This window comes from Sceloporus occidentalis, unplaced genomic scaffold, assembly GCF_023333645.1.
Source record: "Sceloporus occidentalis isolate IW3139 unplaced genomic scaffold, rSceOcc1.0.p SCAF_2, whole genome shotgun sequence".
NCBI classification, from domain to species: Eukaryota; Metazoa; Chordata; class Lepidosauria; order Squamata; family Phrynosomatidae; genus Sceloporus; species Sceloporus occidentalis.
The window spans coordinates 182,639,491-182,667,161 of record NW_028316982.1 but is presented as its reverse complement, the minus strand read 5'-3'; the positions used below and the strand labels follow the sequence as shown (position 1 = coordinate 182,667,161).

Genomic DNA, 27,671 nt, shown 5'->3' with positions numbered 1-27,671 from the left:
CCCAGTTTCTTGAAAAATACGTTTAGGATTATAGTTTCTGCCTTATAGTTTCTGCCTTAGAGGAGAGATAGGGAAGGAGAATTAATCTCTGATCACACGTCAGCAAAGTCAAGGTGGGAACAAAGAGTATTATTGTATCATGGTGGAATTATTTTTGCTCTCTAGGATGCAAAGTTCAGTGGGAACAGTGGGGAGTGGAGAAGCGTAAGGAAAAGTTGAGTTTCACTGTAGAAAAATTTCAGGTGAGAGAGAAGAAGGTAAATTTGTTCAAAGGAAGAATCCTCCAGGAATTGGTGGGCAAGAGCTTCCATCACTGCCAGCCACCACAACAAATGGTAGAGCTCAAAGTACACTAAAGGTGGGCAACTGTAGAAGATGAGGGGGACTTTCACAGGCTGCACTTTGCCCACCCATGCAGTATATAAAAAGCGGTACTTGAAATGAGTCATCTATGGTGATAATGAGAGATCAGCAATGTTCCTTTGCAAAAAAAATAATAACCATCAAGGCAATTACATTTTCAGTGTCATGAGTAATGGTTTTATACATTAGCCATTGTTGATGGGCTAGTGAGGAGAAGAGAGTTGCCACATAACTTAACTATACAGTGCAAGGTTGACCAGTAGATCTACCATCACTGGGGTAACCAAGCCACCCTAGATTCTACCATCACTCCTCCGGCAGCTGCTCTGAGTTGACTGGAGTTCTGCCAGTGTCCAACTAGGGCCCAGCAAAGGCAGAGCTCCCATTCAGAGCAACTGCAGGAGGAGAAAGGGTAAAATCCAGAGTGCATTCTACACCCTTGCAGTGCCAGATCCACCAGCTTCCCCACCCCAATGTGGCTAGAGGATTTTGGTTTGGCTTTGTTTTACTGTGAAACAAGGCCTAGCACAGGGTCATGTCTACATTACTTCCTAGAGTATAATAGTCCACCGCAGACAAGAGCAATGTAATAACCCTGCTATTCTAGGAAGTGTGGATGGAAGCCACAGGTCAAACTTCTGGAAGTGACTCAAGCAATATGCCATTCAAGGAACTGTGGCTGGGGGCTGCTTGCCATGCTTCTTGAAGTAGCTAAAGCATCATATTACTCCAATTTAACCTGAACCTGTGCATGTGCACATGCCACTGACTTGAACTGAACTCAGAAAGTTACTTTTTAAAGGTAGTTAATGGGCCATTACAATGTTGCAAATTTAATTTGTCATTATTCATTACAGTGTTTGAATTGGTAATTTGTTGCTCCTATTGCAGTTGTTGTTGTTATTTTAAGAACCCTAGGGTTAATAAGTCGTTGCTGTTCTGTGCTTTCAAGTTGTTTCTAACCTATGGTGACCCTAAGGCAAATGTATCATGTTTTCTTGGCATGATGTGTTCAGCAGGGTTTTGCCTTTGCCTTCCTCTGAGGGTGAGAGAGTGTGACTCACCCAAGGTCACACTGTGAGTTTCCATGGCTGAGTAGAGGACCCTGATCTCCAGACTTTTAGCCCAACATCCAAAACATTACACTACACTGGCTCTTGAGGGTTAACAAGAAAATGTCATAAAACCTGGGAAGTTCAAATTAAAATGCATCTAAAATGCCTTTTTAAAGTAATCTTTTTTTTAAAAAAAACCAAACAAACCCCATTTCTTTAAAAAGTATTCTTATTTATGTTACTTTTGAAATCTAACTTGTTTCCAAAAAGTTACAAGAAGTAACTATGCTTCTTGTAACTAACTACATCTGAGTTCTACTTTTTCAAAGGTTTTGGAATTTTTTGTATTTTCCTTTCAGTAATATCCATCTCATTTAAATTGCAGTTGATCCATATTTTAAATAAAATGGGTACTATCTATAGTACTGGGACTGTGTGCAAGTCATCTGACCCTTTCACCTGTTTACTACTGGAACCAGGTACAGTAATACTAAGCATCTCTTGTAGTTCTTTACGTACAGACTACAACTACTGAAACAATTAATTTTAAAAGGGATGTTGTTTTTATGCTTACAGATCACTTTTCAGTAAAGCCACCTGGGAGCTCATCTAACTGGCCAGAATACTCCAGGCTGCTCCCAAAGTTTTCTGGCCTTGGAGCTACCCTGAATTTTCCTGTTACCTTTGCACTCACAATGATGCTGAGTAGACCCATATATATGTCCCCACTGCTGTTGCTGGTGCAAGTCACTCCCTATCAGGTCACAAGGTGCCCAGCATCTGGGTGCCTTGTTGTGACCTCAGAGGGATTGACTTTGAAGTCACAGTGAGGACCTATTTGTAGTCACTACTGAGTGCTCCAGGTTTGCCTGCAAAATTTGGAGCAAAAGCTAAGCTTTTAAAATCCAGTTTAAGGGAGGCATAGGGTGGATTTGGTGTGGAACTGGTTTCACATAGTGAAGACAGTCCACACTGGAATTGGGGATTTGGCCCTGCATTGTAAAGACAGGTTGCTGTGAGGACAAGTGAGACCATTTTATTTAGTCCATGCAGAAAAGCCTTGGGACAAGTCTGTTAAGAGGTGGGAGAGCTATAGCCCTCTGGTTGTTGCTGAATTCCCAACTCCATTACTCCAGCCACTGGCCCTTGCTGGCCAGGGCTGATGGAACTTGGAGCCAAGGAGCATCTGGAGATCAATAAGAGTTTTGTTTGTTTGCTGCTGATCTATAGGCTATTTCAGACATTGAATTATTTTAGGTGTACACCTTGGTTAAATGAATCCTGAAAATGGTAGTATACAAATCAGAAATATGAGGAGGGCTTGTAAACACTTTCCTCCTGGGTATGCTCTTCTAAAAGCACTGAATGTAGCTCTTTATTGCATATATACTAGGTGGCAAGTCTGGGTTTGCTGAATATAAGGTGAAAACTGGCCCTTGAACAAGGGAAACTGATTCCTACTAGCTCTGTCTTTCCTGCTGTTATTTAGTTGGGCTGAGTCTCAGGCAGAGGTATTTTCCCATCTGACCATGCAGGATGAAGGTTCAGGGAGTTGTAATCCAAAAAAAGAAGAAATAATTTTCTGAGCGATAACCATAGATCACTTTAGGTGCTTTTAGTGAACAACATGAACAATATTTTGTAAAATAAGTACAGCTGGCCCTCCATTTCCATGTTTCTGCATCCACAGATTTAACCTTCCACAGCCTGAAAATGTTTTTTTTAACCCCCCCCCCAAAAAAAAAACCCCAAATCTTGATCTTGCCATTTTATATAAGGGTCAACATTTTATTACACCACTGGATAAAACAGGACTTGAGCATCAAGAGCATCAATGAATTTGGGTATCCATATGGGGTCCAAACCTTAATGGATACCAAGGGCTCACTGTAAATGAACTAATCGTTTTTTGCATTCTAGTCAGTGATGCATTCAAGTCTTTTAGTCCAAATCTCAAGCTTCTATCTTCTAACCTCAAGTTCAGTTTCAAGTCCTTGCAAATACTTTCAAGTCAAGTCTTAAGTATGGGAGCCAACTTTTAACAGAAAAAAATGGTTGGCTGCATTTCTCAAATGGAACAGCAAGTCAATTATGCAATGAGCTTGAGGAAGAGGTTGTGGTCTCTTGGCAGCCTGTCTCTGCTGCACATTAGAGAAGTTTTCTAAAAATTTTCAATATCTTTGGAAGGATCCTTCTACTACAAGCCTATTGTCTAATACATTTGCTGTTCCCTTCTGATAAATGTGTCCTGGACCATGGGGGCAGCTCTTGCCTGCTGCTTGAATGTCTCATGTAAAATCTCAAGTCAAGTCAGTGTGTCATTTTTGCCAAGTCAAGTCACTGAAGTGACTTGAGTCTGACTTAAGTCCGAGCCAATTAACTCATGTCTACATCACTGATTCTAGTATATCTACTTGGCTGAAATGTGTGGTTATAAGAGCAGGAATGGGAATCATGCAGCCCCCTCCAGATGCTGCAGGACTCCCAAGTCCCAGCACCTCTAAACTAGCCTAGCCAATGGTGAAGAAAGCTGAGAATTCTATTCCTTTGAGCTGAATGTGGTAAAAGGGATTGTCTAAAAAAAAGCTCCATCACTGATCTGACTTAGCAGACCACTGCAGGTGATTTAAATAATATAATCATTAGTGGGTTAAATGTTGGACTATGATTCTGGGAGACTAGGGTTCAAATCTCTGCTCAGCTGTGAAACTCACAGGATGCCCTTGGGCAAGTCACAGTCTCTCAGTCGCAGGAGAAGACAATGTCAAATCCCCTCTGAACAAATCTTGATAAGAAAACCTTGTGACAGAGTCACCTTATGGTCCTCACAAGTCAGAAATGACTTGCAGGCATATAACAGCAACAGCTAAAATATTAAACTAGAGATTTGTATAGCTGAGATTTTATCACACTACAGCAAAATTCTGGTTCTAAATGTGTATAAACCTGATTTCATGGCAACAGGCTTGGATGATATAATGGCAAAGAGCACTGACTATTCAGAGAGATTATGGGCTTGGCAAGGCTGGAGAGCTGATGTGGGCAAGAGAATGAGGCCTTTGTATGAGGGTTATGTCGAACTGAACAATGAGGCTGCAACAACTAATGGTAAGTTCCAATAATATCAATGGCTTTAGGCTGCAGCTTTTCTTTTTTACTCTCTGTCAACATTTTTGCAATTATATCTATTAGTTTTTGTGGTATGTCTGCTTGACAATCCAAATACTGCTAAATAAAAATATTCCATCAGTAAATTTAGTCATATCTAGACTATGGTCATCAATCTCCAATCAAAATTATCAAATGAGTGATGCTGGATACACTGTTAACCATCTAATATTGACAGCTAGATATTTTACAAATGTCCTTCAGACCCATGATGACCAGTGGGTCTCTCTTACCTGAAGCTGTACTGGGAATGGAAGTATAGCAGAAGGCCTGAAATGATGACGCATCTCATTGGCATTTGTTAAGGTTATCAAACATCATTTTGTTTTTCACAGGTTGTTCACTGTTATATATATAATGTCATGCTTTCAGAACAGAATATTGCTCCTCCTATTCTGTAAAGTGTTCTTAAAATGTATCAGCTTAAGCCCAACATAACACCTATGACTTTTATAGTGTAAGCAATCGGTGGCATCACTAGGGTTGGCATTGCCTGGTGCGGTAATTTATGGTGTCACCCCCGACATTGAGCTCCTCCCATACCACACCATACAGAATCCTTAGTAATGCTTTTTGTACTAATATTATTCATAAATTGTAATTCCCATATATTATGAATGTAATGGCAATAGTTGTGACATAAGCAACTAACAAAAATAAAATTATATCTTTAAATTGCATTGTCATAGCCTAAATGTATTTACATGGACATAATTGCATGTGGTTAAAGTTAAAAACTGGTACGATGTGATGCTTTTAAAGAAAAATTTAAAAGTTTTTTTTTATTCTCCTTTTTCTTCTCACTGAGCCTTATCCCACTCACACTACCATTTCTTCCGCTCCAGTGCTTTAAAGGGATGCAGGCAAATACCATAGCCTGTTTCTGCCAAATGGCAGATATTTGGGGACCTGGGGTGCAACCCCTCCTTAGAGTGTCATCTGGTGAGGCTCTTACCCCACACAAACCCTCAGCGACGCCCCTGCAAACAATTTTGTAGGACAATACTTATTATGCTTGGCTTTCACTGACTTTTATATTGAAAACAAGAATTTGTAATTTATGTCCCATTCCCATCCCACCTTTAAGATTATAATATCTCAGAGGAAGGTTGGTGGGTCTTCTCTGATACACACTAGACAAGCCTTCCAAACATGGGATTCTCTAGCTAGGTTGGAATATAATTCCCATCATGTGCCAGTTAGAGTTCCTATATCTGAAGGAACCTAGACTGAGAAAGGCAGATCTACAATTACATCATATATTACATATTTTAGCACCATTCTTGTTATTGTTGTTGTTATTTATTATTTATTTATATCACCTTTCCACCAGTTTGGGACTCAAAGCAGCATACAGTAATTTAAAAAACACATAGTTAAAAATTCAAAAAAATACAAAGATTTAAAAGAGATTAAGCAATAAAAAATTAAAAGACACACTATTAAATACACACACGTAAACCTAATCACCTAAACATCAAATGCCTGTCAAAAACTTGTCTGGAAAAAAAAATGTAGTGAGATTTCCAGTTTGACTTCTCTGGAAAAGAAGTGCCAGAGCTGGGGTCAGCCACATAAAAGACCCCCTCCTATGTTTCCACCAAATGTACCTGTGAGGGTGGTGAGACAGAAAGAAGGGCCTCTGCAGCATGTTCATAAAGAAAAATATGGTCCTTCAAATAACCTTGACCTGAGTCATAATGAACTTTATAGTCAAAATCAGCACTTTGAATGATGTCTAGCAGCCAGTGGAGCTGTTGCTACAAGGCAGATGACTCCCTGTAGCCACCCCCAATTAGCAATCTGGCTGCCGCTCTTTGGACCAATTGGTTTCCAGACACTCTCCAAAGGCAGCCCACATAGAGCACATTACAGTAATCCAGTGCTTCTCAATTATTTTCTCTCATGCCCCCCCTAGGAAGACGAAAACATTTCGCGCCCCCCGCGCAACTGTAAATAGTATCATTTGTCTATAAAATTGTTATAAGTACACCTCTGCATAACAGAGCCTCGCACCCCCCTTTACGGAGCCTCGCGCCCCCCCTGGGGGGCCCACCCCACTATTTGAGAAAGGCTGCAGTAATCCAACTGGGATGTAACTAGGGAATGTGTTGCTATGGTCAGATCTGACTTCACAAGGATTGGGCGCAGCTGGTACACAAGCTTTAACTGTGCAAATGTACTCCTGGCCACCACTGAAACCTAAGCTTCCAGACTCAGGTTTGAATCCAGGCACACCACAAGTTGTGGATTTGTGACTTCAGAGAAGTATAACATCATCCATCATACACTCAATCACTATTCTCTGATGTACCTTTCAACTGACAGGAGCTCCTCTGTTGTGTCTGGATTAAGTTTCAATTTGTTTACTTTCGTCCAGTCCATTACAAGCACTGGTTTAGGACCAAAACAGCTTCCTTGTCTTATGATGGAAAGTAGTAATAGAGAAGGGTATCATCTGCTTACTGATGGCACTGAACCCCAAAATTCTAGACAACCTCTTCCAGTGGTTTCATGTATACCATGGAGGACAGAACCAAACCTTGAGGGACCCCACAGACCAATGATCAAGGGGTTGGACAGGAGTCCTCAGCCCCACCTTCTGGGTCCACCTCTCCAGGAAGGAACAGAACCACTGTAAAACAGTGGCCCCAAGTCAGAATGCTCTGGTCAATGGTATAGAAAGTCACCAAGAAGCAGAACCAACAGGAACACACTCCCCCTGTCTAATTCTTGTCCACCAAGGTAACCAAGGCTGTCTTTGTCCCATAACCATGTGCGAAATCAGATTGAAATGGGTCAGAATAATCCACTTCATCTGGAAACCCCTGCACCACACACTCCAGAACCATGCCTAAAAGTGAAATGTTAGAGACTGGTTGATAATTGTCAAGCATGGTAGCATCCAGGGAGGGTGGCGGCTGCAGCGACTCCTCTTCTTCATGTTTGTATAACAGCCTCCTTCAGGCAAGCTGGAACTCTGCCTTGTTTTAGTGAGGCATTAACCACTCCCTCTACTGACTCAGCCAGTCCTCTTCTTGCTTTTTAAATAAGCTATGAAGGGCAAAGATTTAACACACCTGGGGTGGCTCTCATCTCTTCAACAATACACCAGTATTACATGTGCACCATTTCACCTTGAGCTGCACAAATTCAAAAGTATCCATTGTCACTGGACAAGCAGAGATCAAAGTTATATCCACCGGATTTATATAATTTATCATATCCAAGTCAGATAATTGCATTTCTCCTCAATCCCATGATATAATTTTTACGATAATATGACTGTCTCCATGACTGTTTTTCAGGTTATGCTGACTATGGAGATTACTGGAGGGGAGATTATGAAGTAGATTCCCCTGAAGTGTATCGATACCAGCGTGCACAGCTGATTACTGATGTGGAAAACACATTTCAACAAGTAACATTTGGCTTAAATGGCATTCTATTCAAAGCTGACCAGTTCTTAAACTGTTGTGTTGTGGGTGAATGGAGAACTGCATGGGCAAACGGGGTACCATATTATTACTTATGCAAAAATGGGAAAAGAACAGCCACCACCATACCAGGAGATATGTCAGCAAAAAGCCCCAAGAGTACTCCGACAAAAAGGGTGCACTTTTTTGCTTTACTGCATATGGGCCTGATTCAAGACATCAGTTTGAGTGTTTGAATAGATCCTGCCAGGGCCTTATGTTGTTCTGATGGCCCATCCCCAGTCATGGCTCATCTTCTTCTATGGTTCACACTAGGAATTTACAAAAAGAAATAAAACCCAATGACGGTCAAGTTGGGATGCACGGTATCAAACACAATTACCCATGAATTCCAAAAACACTTTGCAACCACACATAACACATTTTATAGACACAAAAATTAAAGGTAAGCTTGAAGCATCTTTAGAATAAGTAAATTTGTAATCCCTCAATCAAGACAAGTATCAGACTCATTTCGACCAACAATTGTCTTTCCCATTGCTGTAGGAATATCACTGCAATCACAGTTTCTCCTGTATAGACATAAAAGGAATAACACCTAATCTCAACCTAAGATGGGAAATATGGAGAAATAATACAGTTTGTAACATTAGTAACACCATTATAAAATGCACTGTCTATGCCCTTCTGTTTTAATATGGTGATATGTGGAAGAGAACTTTCTTTTATAACTGCCTTCTCCAAACTGGGCGCATGAAAAGGAGAGGTGTTCTCCCAGCCCCCCAGATGTGTCCCTCTCCAGCAGAGAACTACGAAAAGGGAGTCTCTTTCACACTAGACAGTTACAACAGTTTTCATCCCACTTTAATTGCTGTGGTTTCTTCTACAGTATCCTGGGATCTGTAGTCAGGGAGGCACTAGAGTTATCTGGCAGAGATTTCTACATAAATCATGAAACTCCAGATCCCAGGATTCCATAGACAGTTCAAATGGGATCAAAGTATTATCATTATCTACTGAAAAGACCAGCAGAGAAAACTGCTTTGGTGTCAATTAAACATTTTAATGTCCCTGTGGACATAATAGTGGCTTTGGCTGCTGCCACACTATAGGAATAAAGCAGTTTGACAATGACTCAGTGCTAAAGAATTTGGAGATTTGTAGTTTTGTGAGCTATTTAGCTTTCCCTGTCAGAGAGCTTTGTGCTCCACCAAAGAGGTGACACTTTTCACCTTGAGTCAGTTACCATGTTACCATGTTCAGTATATTGTCACATGTTCAGTATATTTACTGGTCATTGACTGAAATAAATAAATGTATGCATGTATGTATATGTTCTATATAACCTACTTTCCCCAAAGTTGTTGCAAGGAGGGATAGGGGAAAGTTTGATATGATTTCAAGCTGACTAGGGTGGAAATACTAATGAAAACCTTGCATTTCCCAGTGAGACAAATTAAATGGAATTATTCTGGTTGTTGCTGTTTTCCAGATAAAACCCTTGTATGAGCAGCTGCATGCTTATGTGAGGCACAATCTACAGAAGGTCTACGGCTCAAAGCACATTGACCCCAAAGGATGTCTTCCTGCTCATTTACTTGGTATGAAAATGCAACATTACAAGCCATGTCTGTTATGTGTCACAAAGGCAGACAATGCTGGTCTAGAAGGCTACATATAACAGGCAATATCTTGCTATTTTCTTCCCACTTCTCTGAGTATGACAGCAGCGCTGGCTGAGTTTTGCTTCCTCTGAAGGAGTGACTAAAAGATTTAACTTTGATTAGTGAAAATTGTTTGCAAATATACAAATAGAAAAGTGAATGGTAGTGTGACCTTCCCCACGTTGTTGGGCTACAACTCCATCATCTCTGGCTATTGTTGAATTTGATGGGATCATGGCAGTTGAAATCTAACACCATTCAATGGGCCTAAGTCCCCTTCTCCCTTGAATTATAGTGGTAGTTTCTAATGTTTGATCTTCAATTTGCATCGAATCCTGATACAGGGTATATGACCATCATTCCCACTAGAAACCGCTTCTGATCCTCACTGAATCGATTCCAGTTGAAATAAAGCGGGGCTAACATAAAAATCCAGGGTTTAAAAAATTGTAGTTTTTTGGTGCTTCTTTTCAAAAGATTCAGTTCTGACCCATGTCCAATAAGTGGGAACGCCAGATCAGAATCGATTCTTTTTCTGAGGGAAGATGTTTACCATCCCTCCCCAGAGATGCCCCAGTGGTGCTTTTTTCCTTTATTTGTTTTGTTTTAATAAACTTCATTGGAAAATTGATAGAATGGTAAAGCAACAATTTGCAAAGTGATTGCTTTAGCAATATATTGCTTCTTTGATAAAAGTTTAATTTTATTTTTAAAGGGGGGGGGGGCTTCTGTCCATCTCCTCCTTCTCTCACCCCCCTCCCGACCTTGCCTCCATCCTCCTCCTCCTCTCCATTCCATTCACCGGCCTTCCAGTGGAATAATTCCCTGCCTTCCAGGGGTCTGGATGGGCCCTGCCATGTCTGGATCACATGATATAGGCATGGCAGGGGTCTGGATGGGACCCCTGGGGGTCCCTTCCCTGCCATGCCTGGATCATGCAATGCAGGCATGGCAGGGTTCTGAACAGGAGCCCTGGGGGGTCCCCCTTCCCTCTGCCATGCCTGGATTTGAACAATCCAGGCATGGCAGGGGTCTGCCCCCCGCCTCTGATGACCTGCCCTTCATTTCAGCCCCCCTCATCTGCACAGGCTTGTAAGTCCAGACTGCTGCTTACGTCACAATGGTTGACTTGTCTTTTGCAGCGTGGCAACTAGTGGGAATGACAACTAGGCCACAAAAAATAACCTATTTCATAGGGGGTAAGAAAAAAAACCTTTTCATAGTGAGAACAAGGGACATCTTTGAATTGAATTCCAAAACGCAGCGAGAGTGAATCAGGATTTGATTCAACTAACAAGTGGGAATGACCCTCAAATGTTTGTAGTTTCATCACCCAGGGTGGCATTAGTAAAGGATTGGGGAAGTTGAGAACATCTGGAAGACCACTGGTCTCACCCACTATGAAGTAAGGGTATAGAAGAAGAGACATACACATTCTTGCCATGTTAATGATTTGATACCTTGTACAAGGTCTTCAAAAAGGGGCACGCTGCTTTGCTTCTTGGTACCTACCTGTTTATACAATAAGGTTTCCATAGCAGGGAAATTTCAAGGTAACAAGTTGCAGAGAAATACAAGAAGATGTCTTTTTTGAGTAAGCAAAGTACCCAATTATTTTTAATCAAATGCTGTAACATTTCATAGATAAAAAACAGGATACACATGACCAACATCTGGCCAAATATCAGAATGTGGTCAAGATGGCAAAACTTATTTATGAGGAAGAATGCACAAACATGGAGAGGATGCAGCAGTTTGCTTTTGCCCGAGCCTACTGGGAAGGAGAGGACACTGTCTCCTTTTCCTTCCCCCTATTGCGTTAATTGAGAGCAAACTACTTTTTCACTTTGAACTTGGTGTGCAGCAACTGAAATAAGCTGAGGACAAAGGGGAAATGTGGAAGAAGAGAGAGAGAAGCTGAATCATTTTAAATGCAGCTGAAAAAGTAGGATGAGAGAGGATTAATCGGGTCTCTCTATGTTGTCAAATCAGGACATGGAGGATATGTTTTTAATACTTAGCATGCAGTTATACTGTTGTTGTTGCATGCCTTCAAGTCATTTTCAACCTATGGTAACCCTAAGGCAAACCTAGCATGGGATTTTCTTGGCGAAGTTTCTTCAGAGGGTTTTTTTAAATTTTCCTTCATCTGACTGAGTGTGACTTGCCCAAGGTTACCCAGCAGGTTTCCATGGTCAAGCAGGGATTCGAACACTGGTCTCCAGAGTCCAACACTCAGACCATCAAACAACACTGGCTCCTGTAAAACTATAGCCAGTGTTTTTTCTGAAATGTCAGATGGGGCAAATTTATCAAGATGTTTCAGTACACTTTGCTGTAGTTCACAATGGTTTTTTTTTATTTTTAAATATCCAGCCACAATCTTTGGCATTTGAAAACAGCAGGTATTACTCATTTTGTGTTTACTGGAAATTATCCTTTTTCTGTTGAAGGTGATATGTGGGGAAGATTTTGGACAAATTTATACCCATTGATGATTCCCTATCCAGCTAAACCAAATATTGATGTATCGTCTGCAATGGTGGAAAAGGTAGGCCATGTACATGGGTTCCAACTGTTCATGTGCTAGCAGAATTTTTTTTTTTTTGGCTTTTAACATGATATTATATCAGGTATTTGAATTCTGAAAGGCAGTTCTTGATAGCATCATTGTTTTATTAGTACTTGATAGTCCTCTGTCTAGTGTAGGTAGTCCTCTGTCTAATGTAGGTGTATAAACAAAGTAGTGTTGCTTATGAAGCACCCATGCACAACAGGGAAGTATCAGTTGGTTTTCAGAAGTACAACAAAATGCTGGCTCTCTACTTAGGGTGACAGTGGAAAATTCAATAGAGGATGGGAATGGAATAGTATATATGATCCTGCAAAATTTTGTTGCAGGTCTCACGTATATTTTATCATTCATTCTTCACATTTCGAGACCAGCCAATAACTGAATTTCTGTGTGTAGTATACAAGGATAATTTGTATCACTTCCATCTAGGGCTCTGTAGGGTTGGGTTGGAGTCATCTTGGTCCATATTTCTACTCTCCCAATTTCCTCCTTTCCCTCTTTACATGACTTTGCAGGTCTTATCAGTTCATGCCTGCTGCCCTTGTCAATTTTATCCAGAATCCCATTTTCTTATATTCTGCACACATAGATTTAATTTAATGGCTTATTTCTACAAATGCCATGGATATGAACTAACTTTATGATCTGAATTAAATACAGAGATCTAAATCGAATTGCTAGTCCAAATTAGAATTCGTCAAAGTATTTCAGTAAGTGCTGATTGGTTCTACTGTAGCAAGGCTAGCAACTGGAGTAAAAAGTTAGCCTCTTTGAGTCCCTATGTTGAGAGAAAGGCAGGATAGGCATGTGCAAGTATGTGTGTGTGTGTGCAGTTAAAGATGCTGCACAAACAGCTAAGGCCTCATAATTCAGTTATTTTAAAGACTGCCAGTTAACAGTGAAATCTTTTTCAGAACTGGAATGTAACAACAATGTTTAAGGCTGCTGAGAATTTTTTTGTCTCAGTTGGACTCTATGAAATGACTGAAGGCTTCTGGAAGAATTCCATGCTGGTAGAACCAAATGATGGCAGAAAAGTTGTTTGTCATCCCACAGCTTGGGATTTGGGGAAATATGACTACAGGTACTGAAAACTCAAAGATTTTTCTTTCTTTTCTGATTCCTGTGAAACATGTGCTTGCATGCTCCACATAAAAGAAAACACAGACACTTGTGGCCTGGAATCTCTTCTCCACTGCAGCCATGCACCTATCCCACAGGATCCCAGAACTAAACATATCCAGCTTTAAAACTGGGAATTAAAATCTGAAACCACTTTAATTGTATTGGCTCCATCCAACAGAATCCCCGGAGTTGTAAATGCCATGAAGAATTTGTAGTGTAGTGAGGTTTTTCCTCCTTCCTGTTTTGTTTTGTTTTTTAATTAGCGTTACCATGTTATGGTGCAAAAGGGCAATTTCACTGACGCACTATAGCACTGTAAGAAAAAAAAACTTTAAAAAAAGGAAAGAGAAGGAAAAAAGGTCAATGTTTGTTCTGATATGTCTTGAAATTAAAAAGAAATCCACTAGAGTGGGAATAAAATATTGCAGCTGGTATAAAATTTGCCAGAAAATAGTTCAGGACAACAGGAAGGTTGTTTAGATTTTTTTAAAAAGAGAATTTCAACAATAAATACATTGTTATGGTATATTTGCTTCTTCTGGAAGAGCCCAATAATAATTTGCTGGGTTTTTGTCGCATCCAAAAAATGTTGGCCACTTCATTCTGCCAATTTAATCACAGTAGTACATCCACTGTTAACTTCCTGCATCTTCTCATGACACCTGTTCAACTTATAAGCAGAAGATATTGTAAGGAAAGCAGGCTTGGACACAGAGGAGAAGGTGTGAAAATAGGGAAGGCATATCAGTGATCTGAGATATGCTGATGACACGGTAATACTAGCAGAAAACCTCACAAGCTTTGAACAACTACTAAGGGAGATCAAAGAAGAAAGTGCAAAGGCAGGTTTACTGTTGAATATAAAGAAAACAAAAATAATGACTATGGAAAAATTACATAAATTCAAACTAGACAATGTGGAAATACAAACAGTAAAACAGTTCTCATATTGGGATCAAATATTGATAGAAATGGGGACTGCAGCCAGGAAATCGGAAGAAAGAACCAGAAAAAAATCCTAAAATGCAAAGATATACAACTCAGCACAAAAGTTAGAATCATACAAGCCATTGTATTCCCCATTACAATGTATGGATATGAGAGCTGGACAAAAAGCTGGAGATTCATAAAGAAGATAGGAAGAAAACCAATTCATTTGACATGTGGTGCTGGAGAAGAGTTCTGAGGATGGCCAAATAGACAAACAAAAGGGTCCTAGAGCAGACCATGCCAGAAATCTCCCTGGAAGCCAGGATGACAAAACTTAAGCTGGCATACTTTGGACACATCATGAGAAGACATGAAACACTGGAAAAAACAATAATGCTGGGAAAGGTGGAGGGAAGTAGAAAGAGAGGAAGGCTGCATGCTAGATGGATGTACTCTATTAAAGAGATCATGAGTATGGGTTTTTCAGGAATTGGGCAGAGCAATAGAAGACGGGGGTCTTGGAGATGTCTCATCAGCAGAGTTGCCATGGGTCGAGATCAACGCAAAGGCAGTTAACAACAATAACACTATGTACTGGGGTGGGGGGCTGCCCTTGAGGACCCAGAAGCTGCAGCTACTGAAATATTCAATAGCTAGGCTGCATAAACTACATAATAGCCATTTTAAAGGAAATACATTGGCTACTAAAATGCTTCTGGTCTGAATTCAAGTGCTGGTATTGACATTCAAAATCCTAATGTGCATAGGATATTGTTACTTGAAGGAGTGCCTTTTCCCATATATACTTCCCCATGGTTTGAGCAGCCTTCCTTGTGTCCTATCAGTCAGGGCAATATATTCTGGGAGGACCTGAAAGAGGGCCTTCTCTGCTTTGGCACCGTAGCACTCCCCTTGAAGACCCAATTGGCACCCAACAAAAAGCTACAAAGAGGTATATTGAAGAGTAACAGATTTATTGTTGCATAAACCTTCATGATGACAGTCCATTTTGTCAGAGGATGAAATACTACCTTGAGTTTTGAAGTCTGCACTATATTTGTCTGTAGGATCAAGATGTGCACAAAAGTGACTATGGATGACTTCCTCACAGCACATCATGAGATGGGCCACATTGAATATGATATGGCCTATTCCCATCTTCCTCTTTTGCTCAAAGGGGGTGCCAATGAAGGGTTCCATGAAGCTGTAGGAGAGATCATGTCACTTTCTGCAGCTACTCCAAAGCACCTGAAAACCCTTGGCCTTCTGGAGCCTACCTTTCAAGAAGATAGTGGTAAGATGGCATTGGGAGTTGTTGGTAGTTCTGGTGGTACAAGATTTCATAACTATTGTTAATTTATCAAAATTGTATTGGAAAGAATTTTCCTTTATCTCCCCCCACCCCCCACCCCAAAAAAGATCTCCTTGGCTGCATCTGCACTGCAGAAATAACCTTCTTTGCCTCAGTCTTCTCAGAAAAGGAAAAGGGTGCTCAACTTGAGGATAATGGAGCAGGGGACAGAATAAGGGAATTTCAGCACAGAATAAGTAAAGAGATAGTACAGGAATAGCTGGTTAATCTAAACGAATATAAATCTCCAGGACCAGATGAACTACATCCAAGGGTATTAAAAGATCTGGCAAATGTAATATTGGAGCCATTGGTAATAATCTTTGAGAACTCCTGGAAAACAGGAGAAGTGCCAGCAGACGTTGTCCCATCTTCAAAAAGGGAAAAAAAAGAGGAACCCAACAATTATCATCCAGTTAGTCTGACATCAATACCAGGAAAGATTCTAGAGCAGATAATTAAACAAAGAGTCTGTAAACATCTAGAAGCCAATGCCATAATCACAAAAATTCAACATGGGTTTCAAAGAAACAAGTCATACCAGACAAATCTGATCTCTTTCTTTGATAAAATTACCAGCTTGGTAGATGAAGGGAATGCTGTGGATATAGTATATCTTGATTTCAGTAAGGCCTTTGACAAGGTTTCCCATGACATTCTTGCAAACAAGCTTGCAAAATTTGGACTAGACAAGGTAACTGTTACATGGATTTGTAAGTAGTTGACTGGCCGAAGCCAAAGAGTGCTCAGCAATGGCTCCTTTTCAACCTGGAGAGAAGTGACCAGTGGGGTCCCACACGGCTCTGTACTGGGCCCAGTGCTATTCAACATCTTTATCAATGACTTGGATGACAGAATTGGGGGTGTACTTATCAAATGACACCAAATTAGGAGGAGTAGCTAATACCCCAGAGGACAAGATCAAAATTCAAAATGACCTTCATAGATTAGAAAGCTGGGCCAAAGCTAACGAAATGAATTTCAACACGGAGAAATGTAAGGTACTGAACTTAGGGCGGAAAAATGAAATGAACAAATATAGGATGGGGGACACCTGGCTGAATGAGACTACATGTGAAAGGGATCTGGGAGTCCAAGTAGATCACAAGTTGAATATGAGTCAACAGTGTGATGCGGCAGCAAACAAGGCCAATGCGATTTTAGGCTACATCAATAGAAGTATAGAGTCTAGATCAAGGGAAGTAATGGTGCCACTCTATTCTGCCCTGGTCAGGCCCCACCTGGAATACTGTGTCCAGTTCTGGGCACCACAATTTAAAAAGGACATTGAGAAACTGGAGCGTGTCCAAAGGAGGGTGAATAAAATGGTGAAGGAAGGGTCTGGAAACCATGCCCTATGAGGAATGACTTAGGGAGCTGGGGATGTTTAGCCTGGAGAAAAGAAGGTTAAGAGGTGATATGATAGCCCTGTTTAAATGTTTGAAGGGATGTCATATTGAGGAAGGAGCAAGCTTATTTTCTGCTGCTCCAGAGAACAGGACCTGGAACAATGGATGCAAGTTACAGGAAAAGAGATTCCACCTCAACATTAGGAGGAACTTCCTGACAGTAAGGGCTGTTCGACAGTGGAACACACTCCCTAGGAGTGTAGTGGAGTCTCCTTCTTTGGAGGTCTTTAAACAGAGGCTGGATGGCCATCTGTCGGGGATGCTTTGATTTAGATTTCCTGCATGGCAGGGGGTTGGATTGGATGGCCCCTGTGGTCTCTTCCAACTCTACGATTCTATGATTCTATGATGTAAGGCTGGAGCAAATGGACAGGAAAACGTGGGTTGATCCTGGATTTTCTGAAAACTAATTGAAACCTCAATGTCTGCACTGCCTGCTCCCAAGGTGGGCTGAATACCCATGGGCTGTCTGTCCTATGTAGTGTCAAGCCACTCTATGGCTATTTTTTTGTCGCCTCCCCACCATACATGTGCACCATCACACAAACACACCGCCTTCAGCCTCCAGGCACCCTCTTCCTGCCCAGATGCCATCCCAATGGATGCCCACCTGTATGCATTGGTGTGCCTAATGATACATTGGCAAAGCACAATCATGGAGGCCCACCATACATGCCCCCTCATCCGATGCCCCCTATTGGATTGCCTGGTTTGTATGTTGTCATTAAATCTATTGCATTATTGGTGAACATGTTTTTGCTTTGCCACAGTCCTGTGCTGGCACCAGGCTGTTTATATTCCAGTGTGATTGTATGCATTTTCCTCCTTCAATCGGAGTATCCCAGCTTCCTTTTACTCCAGTTTTTAATCCCAGACCATGGCTTCCTTTCACTTTCCAGCTAGTTTTGCCTTGTGCATTGTCTAAACACCCATCTTCAAAGCTGTTAGAAGCTGCTTTATTTGGCCAGTGTGGACTACTCCAGAGAACGCTAAATTGTGGACTACTCCAGAGAACGCTAAATATATCACAAAACTACAATTCCCAAAATTCCATAGCATTAAGCCATGGCAGTTAAAGTGGTGTTAAACTGGATTATTTCTACAGTGCGGATGCAGCCCTAGAGGAAGATATGTTTAGGAAGGATTAGGAATCATGTAAGTTTTATAATGATGTTGGTTAGTCCAAAGCTTGGAAGTAACATGTTAAAAATAAAAAAAAAATAAAAACTTTGTAATTAACTTTCAACATTTTAATAAGAATTATATAAAATTTATAATGCATCAGAGAATACTTGCTTTGTATTGCAAAAATGTTAATGGGGGACTTGGTTGGGAGGTTGGACATTTTTAGTGACTTTTTGCAAGGTGAAAAATATGAAATTGAGAGTGACATGTTAATAATGTATGCAAAGGGATCTTACAGTAGTTAATCTCAAAGGTAGTACAAGATCCCTTTGCATACTGATATTCCAGACTAGCATGGATATGTCTTTGAATGTTAATAATGGGTTATGTTACTCATAAAAAATTAGCAGTCAATGAGAATATAGTGGAGTTTTTTTGCATTACAGTTCCAATCACTGGGTTAAGGATGCTATTTTTATAATAAAATAGTTGGCTTTCTGTAAATTATAGATGCTCTCTTTTTGCCTTATTTTAACATTTTCCTGTATACTATTATATCTGAAGAAACTTACATATTGACTCTCTTTTTGTCTTATTTTTCATGTTTTCAAGTAAAATAAAATTCATTATATTAATTGTTGTCAGGAAGGCTTTTATTCAGGGTGTGTGTACTAGTTATGTTTTTTTTTATTTTTTGTATGTTTTATGCATTTTATACTGTTTTAATAAGATGATTTTAATTGTTTTTTTAAATTTTCATTCTAAAACCTTTACGTGCAGTTTTCATACAATGCTTTCAGCCAGTTTTGCTTTTCACTTCAGAAACAGATATCAATTTCCTGCTGAAACAAGCCCTCACTATTGTTGGAACAATGCCTTTCACTTACATGCTAGAGAAATGGCGGTGGATGGTGTTTTCTGGGCAGATCCCAAAGGACCAGTGGATAAGAAAATGGTGGGAGATGAAGTAAGTAAAGGAAATGGCTTGAAGGACCTGAAGAATTTCTGGGATATAAAAATATATACTTTAGAAGTATGTTTTAAAAAGTCATGTGACTATACTTTAAGGCCGCCTATGTTAGCTAACTTCCTAATTTTACAAACTGTTTCATTTCTGTTATAAAAGCGGAAGCGTAGATGAACCTATCTTCTAAGTATCTCTGCCAAAGGCACACATCTCTTTGCTTTATAGAGGTGACTGACATGTATGCATAATAATAAACGCTATTATGATGCACTGTTTGCTTTCCTGTTTTTTATTCCAGTCTTCAGTGCATCAAAAAGACAGGTGTCAGGAAGAATTTTTCTGCTGAATTCGAAATTGGGAAGGGTGCATACCAGCAGTTAGCAAGACCAAAAAGACAGTATACATCCAAGGCAAAGTGGCCAGGGCCAGATGTAATTCTTATTTCCTCATCTGTCAAACAAAACACAGCCCAGTACTTACTCAGGAGTAAACTACTGTGCAACAGTCTCCTGAGTGGCATCTCAGAGGTCACTTACATGCAACAGTTTCTCAGGCTGTAAACCAGCGTTTAGACCCATGCAAATGGGATCCTGTTGCAAAACTGATCACTGACATAAGAGAAAAGGAGGTTTACAGCCACATCTGGCCCAGAGGGGTTGAGGTTCCTCCTCTCTGATCAGACCTGTAAAAAAGGTAAAGGTTTCCTCTTTGACAAGATTGTGAATTTGAGTCTTATTACATGGGGCAGTGCTCATCTTTTTTACTAAGCTGAAGAGCCAGCATTGCCAAAGACAACTTTATGATCATGTGGCCAGCATGACTGCATAGTATGCTGTAACCTTCCCACCAAAGTGGTACTTATTTATCTACTTGCATCTTTACATGCTTTTGAACCGCTAGGTTGGCAGAAGTTGGTACTAGTAACAGGAGCTCACTTCATCATGTGGCACTTGGGCCTTGACCTGCCGACCAGACAATCTTGCAGTTATCAGAGTCAGTGTCTCAACTGCTGGTCCATCACATCACTTGCGTGATGAAACCAAAGGTTTGTTTGATCAAACCTTGCTTCCCCCAGAAATGATAAACTCTTGATATTTCTCTTCTCTACAGGCGAGATACAGTTGGTGTTGTGGAACCATTGCCACATGATGAGACATACTGTGATCCTGCAGCTCTCTTCCATGTAGCCAATGACTATTCTTTTATAAGGTAAGCTGACCTATGAGGCAGGCAAGAATCTTTGCAGTTTGAGACTTATTCTGCACAAAATTTGTGTGTAGTTATTTTTGCTCATAAAAGAGACTTTTCTGCCATGAAACAGAATTTTGTGAAGTCAGAGGCTTTCATGGCCAGCATCCATAGTTTGTTGTGGGTTTTTCAGGCAATGTGGCCATGTTCTAGATGAGTTTATTCCTGATGTTTATTCCCCACAGATGCTAGCGAAACATCAAGAATAAACTCGTCTAGAACATGGCCACATAGCCCAAAAAACCCCCACAAAAAACCTATACAACAGAATTCTCTTCACAAAAAATAGTATTTCTGCATAGAACTATTATTTCATGTGCAGAAAATGCTGTTTCCTGCACAGAAAAGGTTGTTTTCTGCACAAAACAACCATGTTTGAATTTTGCGTGTATTAAGCCCTGAATTGCAGATAGACAATCAATAACTGTGTGGTTTTCAAAGACTTTCTCACAACAGGAAGAAAATTGTTATAATGATTCCTTCCTTCCTTCCTTCCTTCAAGAATTAATATAGTTTGACACTACTTTAACTGTCATAGTTCCATCTTATGGGATCCTTGAATTTATAGTTTGTTGTAGCATGAGAGCTCTCTGACAGAGAAGACTAAATAGCTCACAAAACTAAAAACTCCAGAATTCCATAGCATTAAGCAATGGTAATTAAAGTGGCAGACAACTGCATTATTTCTACAGTTCAGATTAGACTGTAGTCATGACCATACTGTAGGGCTTCCTTTTCTACTTTTGAAACAGTTTTACCTGTCTTGATTCACTGGAGGGTCTCTCAAAACCCACCTACCATCTTGCTTGGGATCAACAGGCATTTAATTGCCCAGCTCTTCTCTCTAAACTCTCCCCTGCATGAACTGTTCTACCCAGCCATTTTGCACCTTCATGGTGTGACTATTTAAATTTATTATTATTATTATTATTATTATTATTATTATTATTATTATGCTTTATTTATATAGCACTGTAGATTTACTTAAAACTAAAATTCTTTAACCTGTTTTAGGGCCTGAACAAACAGGCCAAAATAAAGCTGCTTTTGGTCACTTTGGAGGTATGCTGTTTAAATGATGCATGCGTCCTAAGAGTCCGGAAGCCGCACCAAAGCCAAGCTCCAGTCCTAAAGACTGGAACGCAACTTTGGTGCAGATTCTGGCCTCTTAAGATGCAAGTGTTGTCACAATTCCCCACCACCTCACAATCCTTTCCTTCTTTGTGACCCAATACCTCTGTTGGTTTTTAAAGGGCAGTAGCGTGGATGGATTTCCAAACACAGGCCAAGTGGATAGTTAAACAAGAATAAAAGTTTATTTTAACACAGAATAGGCAAAGGTTACTTTGAAATGAAGTTGTTACTATGTCTTCTTTTATTACATATATACAGGTCTGGTTTTAACTCTCTAATAATAACTCAGCTGCACAGGCTATAGTATCACTCAAATCCCTCTTTCTTAGTCTGGCTACACTGAGTACAGCTTCTCCAGTACTTTAGTGAGATGTTGTATATGTTTTCCCCAAGAATTACTGAAGATACTGATATCATCGATGTAGGCTACCACACAATGTTTTAACCCCACTAAAATGTTGTCCACCAATCTTTGGAAGGTGGAGGGTGCGTTCTTTAACCCAAATGGCAACACTGTAAATTCATATAACCCCCTATGTGTAATAAAGGCAGTTTTTTAACTGGTCTTTAGGGCACATAGGCACTTGCCAATATCCCTTAGTCAAATCCAGGGTGGTGATATACTGAGCCCGTCCCATCTTTTCAATTAGATCCTTGGATCTGGGCATAGGATAGGTGTCAGTTTGGGTGACTTTGTTTAACCATCTATAATCTACACAAAACCTAATAGTATGGTTGGGTTTCTCCACCAAAACTACCGGAGATGCCCAAGGACTCTGTGATGGTACAATAATCCCCATCGTTAACATTGTATCAATTTTATCACTTATGTTATCTGCTAAAGGTCCAGTGACACAGTATGGGGAAGTAGCAATAGGTGTTGCTTCTCCTGTGTGGATATGATGGACTATCCCATTTATTCTCCCTGGCATATCTGAAAAGATGTTCTTAAACTTCGTTAACAACTGCATTACTTCTTTTCGTTGTTGAGGAGTGAGAGAAGGGTCAAGAGTAATCGCTTGTATCTTTTCTTTCCCCCCATTCTCCTGTCTCCAACTGGGAATGGCAATCCCATCATTCTCAGTCTCTTTAACCGCGTATAATACTAGATTTTCTCTCCTGTGATAGGGCTTTAAAATATTTACGTGTATAAACTTACACCCCATCTCCTTCCCCAAGTCCACTATATAGTTTATGTCATTGATTTTCTCTGACACTTGAAATAGACCGGACCAGGCATATTGTAGTTTGTTTCCTCTTGTTGTCTGTAGAAGTAAAACTTCATCTCCCAGCAGGAACTCTCTGACTCGAGCCTTTTTATCATACCACGACTTCTGTCGACCTTGAGCCGTCTCTAAGTTTTCCCCAGCACTTCGTAAAGCTTGATTTAGGGACGTCATCAAGTTTTGGATATAGGATACCACAGGTCTGGTTTTAACTCTCTAATAATAACTCAGCCACACAGGCTATTCTATCACTCAAGAAATTATGTAACCCAAACCCCTCTTTCTGAGTCTGGCTACACTGAGTCTCTCCTCTCTGGACTCTCCAGAACTAATACAGTCCCTCTCTGGACCTAACAGACCCTTCCTTAGTCTGTTATCAAAATACTGTTTCCTCAGTCCCTAATCCTAACTATCTCCCCACTGAACTCCAGCTTCATCCCTCAGGTCCAAACCCTAACTGACTCAACCCAACTGCCAAGTGGAATCTTCAAACTCCTCAGCCAGCACCTGATTGGCTAGTAGATTTCTGGCTTCTGATTGGCTGGTTTGTAAGTCAGTTCGTCACAAGTGTCATTTAAACAACATACCTCCAAAGTGACCCGAACCAGCTTTATTTCCACCTATCTGTTCAGGCCCTTAGACTATTTTAAGTAATTCTTTAGTATGTTAAATGTTTGAAAGAGTTTTTAATTGTTTACATTGATTTTATTTGTACACTTCCCATATAGATCAAGATATAAAGATTTAAATAAATAAATAAATAAATAAATAAATAAATAAATATTACAAAATGTAATCCACTCTGAGTGTTTCGGCTCACTTTAATTCTGAAGATGCTGAGGTTTCTGAGGGTAAATCTACACTGTAGAAATAATGCAGATTGTCACCACTTTATGGAACCCTAAAATGTATAGCTTTACAAAGTCTTTAGCCTTCTGTGCCAAAGTGTGCTGGTGCGCCACAAAACTACAAATTCCAGAACTCTCTAGAACAGAGCCATGGCAGTTAAAGTAATGTCAAATTGCATTATTTCTACTGTGTAGCTTCAGCCAGGGTTCCACCTCATACTTTGGATCATTTTTTAAAAATGTAATCTGAAGATATTTTTCTGGCTTTCATAATATTTGCATTTGTTTATAAATTTCTAGACTGAACATGCATTGAGGCCACCCTCATGTTTCCCAGAAAACCCACCAGCACTTTGATATTCTTGAGTGAGCAATCATCCTCTAGTGTGTCAATTTAGTCCAGGTCCAAAAATCTGCAAGCTTATCCGAATTTACATACATCTGGTTAGAATAGCCAGTATGATTCAGCTTGTATAGATCTAAGTTTTCACTTCTCACTGTCTGATATGTGTTTGTATAGGTAAAAAGGATAATTCAGCTCCGCTTATTATTTATTCCTTCTTGGGTCATTCCCAATTCAAGACATCACCGAATATCAACAGTATTAAGAGATGTTGTCTCAGGATACTGAAAGTGATATCTCTACCCACAGAAAATCAATAATAACACAAAGGGTGTGAATGGATATGGCTTGTCATGAAGGGGTTAAAGTATGGTACACATACTTATGGTGTGGAAAGAGTTACAATATTGCACAAATGCAAAGGTTTGCTAAAAATGTTGACATCTCATGGTGCCTGCATTCTTAGATTATTTCTACATTTTTTGCATTGAGACTCCTGCATTTTTGAGATAATAAATTATTCTCATTAATGCAAGTGGGGCATGCAAGTGGACTGGCTGAAAGCACAATACTCTTCAAAGTAGCTGCCAAAATGGTCAAACTGAGACCTGAAGCAGATGAAATTCTAGTAAAGAGCTGAATCACTTTGGGATGGAGTGTTAACAGAAAAAAACTATTAGTTAGAATAATTTACATTTGTCAGATTCAGCCACCTGATTGTCTCATATTTTTCTGTGCCAGTAAAAAAAAATGGCAGAAAAGAAACTGCACAATCAGTATTTTAATGTCACTTCTGAAACATTAAAATTTTGTCTTTTAATTGTTTTTTAAAAGCAGTATTTAAATTCTAGGGCTTTTAAAATTATTGTAAGTGAAGATTTGGTTTTGTTTCCTCACCTTCTCTTTTCTTCTTTCCAGATATTACACAAGGACACTTTATCAATTCCAATTTCAAGAAGCACTTTGCAAAGCTGCTGGTCATACAGATGAGCTTTACAAATGTGACATCACTAATTCCACAACAGCTGGTCTGAAGTTGCGGTAATTCTCTGCCTTCTATAATATATGAGCAACTTATAGTAAAATTCATCCTTCATAACTGGTACACATAAAGACTGTCTTCATTTCAAAAACTGGCTTCCACTTCTCCTTTGCAAAGGGAGACCAGTCTTCACTTTCAACGATGATGCGACAAATGATAAGAGGACAATTTCAATGCTATGTCATCATTTCACTCTCATTCACCTGCCAGTTGCCTAGATGTTTCTGGTGCAAATTTAGGTTTGAAATCTGGGTGAGGAAAAAGCAGATGCTAGTATTTCCTATCCAGTGAACATATAGATCTTACAAAACGCTGGCAGTCTTTAAAAAAAGTCTTAGATTTTTTCATTTTTATTTTTTTTGAGAGGATACCTAATTTTGCCTGTAGTTAACGGAGTTGCCCACAGCAGGAGTATATGGTGTATCTTTAAGAAACATCTCCAATTCATTATGATTTCCTGAGCATGGAAAGGGAAACATGCTTTCCTGCCCATGGAAACAGGGGAATATCAAGCCAGCCCCTCTCCATCATCAAATATTCCCATTGGCATGGAGGCTTTCCTCAGGCTAGCTAGTTCCCTGATTTTCCAGGGTTCTTGCTGCTGTGGAAAGTCTCCAGTAAACACTCCCCATCTTCAGACGTGGAACTTTCCACTCAAGGAAAGTGATGGTGTAGGGATGGATTATGTGCTCCCATGCATGCTGAAAACACTTAAAGAGGATCAGGGAGTATATGAGGTGCCTCTGACAGATGTTTTCACTCCTACTGTGAGAGACTCTGAAAAGGGCTTATGTAGACTACACCTTCAATTTACTCCTTGACAAATGTGATATCAAGGATCTACAGATAGTGGCCACATGAACTTTACCTAAGTTTCCCCATATTAGGTTTTTTTTTCTATCAAAGCTTGGTAGTAGCTTCATATAAATAAAAGTGTAATTGCTATCAGTTTTGCAAACTTGGTCAGAGCTTTTAACTGAATTACGTGGGGGCGAGAGATGTTCTTCTAAAGGATGGATGAACCCTGGGGACAATAGAGGGGGAATTTGGGAATAGAAGGATACACCAATGGGTGGGGGGCGGGAAATAAAAAGCAGTTGAGGATTATAACCCATGATCTTGGATATCCTGAACTAATGCACAGAGCATGGGAAATAAACAATATGAACTTGAATTGTTAACACAGAAAGGGAAATAGAATTTAAGAGGCATCACTGAAACCTGGTGTGATGTAGTGGCCAAGATGGCTGTATTACAGAAGTACAGTGTATAGATCATTTCAAGAGAAATCATGGAACGAATGACTCTATTGCTCACCTGAAATATTGAGTCCAATTGTGGGTGCTGCAGTTCAGAGAAGAGTGACAAAGATGCTAAAATATCTAGAAACTAACCCCTATGAGAATTGGCTTAGGGAGCTGGGTACGTTTAACTTGCAGAAGAGAAGATTGATAGGTGGCATGATAGCCATAATTAAATATCTGAAAGGATGTCATGTAGAAGATGGAGCAAAGATGTTTTCTACTGCTCCAGAGATTAGGACATAGATTCAAATTAGAAGAAAAGAGTTCCCACCTAAACAGTAGAAAGAACTTTTGACAGTGGAATTGACTGCCTTAGAAGAAGATGGTCTTTCCTTTTTTGGATGTCTTTAAACAGACTATATGACCATTTTACAAGAGTGTTGTAGCCATGTACTCCTACATGACAAGGGATTGAACAATCATGAACATAGAACAGTTACTAATATTTACTCATCCATAACTGTTCTGTATTTGTGATCACCATTTAGTCATGATTGTAACACTATTACCATGATCATTAGGGTGGAGGACTAGGCCAGAAGAGGTTATCCAGCTAAGTATACTTAACTAATGCTGCATCCACACTGTAGAAATAATCGAGGTTGACTTTAACTGCCAAGACTCAGTGCTATGAAATCCTGGGAACCATTGTTTGTTCTGGCACCAGAGGCTCTCTGATAGAGAAGACTAAATGTCTGACAAAATTACAATTCCCAGAATTCCATAGCATGGAGTCATGGCAGTTAAAGTGGTGCCAAACTGAATTATTTCTGCAGTGTGAATGCACCCTAAGGACCAAAACAGATAGCCATAAATGAGTGGCTTAATGCCGCCCCTTTAATTGTCAGGCAACCACACACTATGCCCCACCCCAGCATTTTCCCAGCACAAAAAGAAGTGGCTGAAAGCTGCTCATTTTTGCACTGGAAAAAAGAAGACTTTGGCGGTTTACAGACTGCCCCTTTGGGGCAGTCTGTACCCGCCCCTTTCCCCAATGGATCGGGGCCTCAGCTGCTACAGCGGCAGCCCTGAGACCTCGATCTGCTGCTTTTTCAAGCCGCGGGGAAGCGGCAAAAGGCGGCTTCCCTGCGGCCTGGAAAGGGGTGTCCTTGGGGCTTCAAGCGGCAGGGAAAGGGAGAAAGGGGCTACTCAGCTCCTTTCTCCTTTGTGCCGCTGGTGCAGCTGTGTAAAGACTGCGACAGCGACACAAAATCAGGAAGGAGTTCCAAAATGGAGCTCCTTCTGGTGCTGCGGAAAGGGCGCCACAGGCACCCTTCCACGGCACCAGGACATCACGTCCACGCTACTTCGTTTGGAGGCGGCGCGGTTGTGACGTCGTAATGGTGGCACCCATGTA

At 40.3% G+C, this 27,671-nt stretch overlaps 1 protein-coding gene across 1 annotated transcript in view; it reads left to right on the top strand.

Moving 5' to 3' along the window:
* The window catches only part of ACE2 (angiotensin converting enzyme 2), a 58,323-nt gene that overhangs the window by 15,255 nt on the left and 15,397 nt on the right, over window positions 1–27,671 (top strand). The window contains exons 4-13 of the mRNA XM_089511658.1: window positions 1,804–1,897; window positions 4,383–4,526; window positions 7,895–8,007; window positions 9,516–9,624; window positions 12,141–12,238; window positions 13,177–13,346; window positions 15,385–15,611; window positions 19,025–19,169; window positions 20,280–20,378; window positions 24,887–25,009. Of these exons, the coding sequence (XP_089367784.1) occupies window positions 1,804–1,897; window positions 4,383–4,526; window positions 7,895–8,007; window positions 9,516–9,624; window positions 12,141–12,238; window positions 13,177–13,346; window positions 15,385–15,611; window positions 19,025–19,169; window positions 20,280–20,378; window positions 24,887–25,009 (1,322 nt within the window). The remainder of the gene's footprint in view (window positions 1–1,803; window positions 1,898–4,382; window positions 4,527–7,894; window positions 8,008–9,515; window positions 9,625–12,140; window positions 12,239–13,176; window positions 13,347–15,384; window positions 15,612–19,024; window positions 19,170–20,279; window positions 20,379–24,886; window positions 25,010–27,671) is intronic.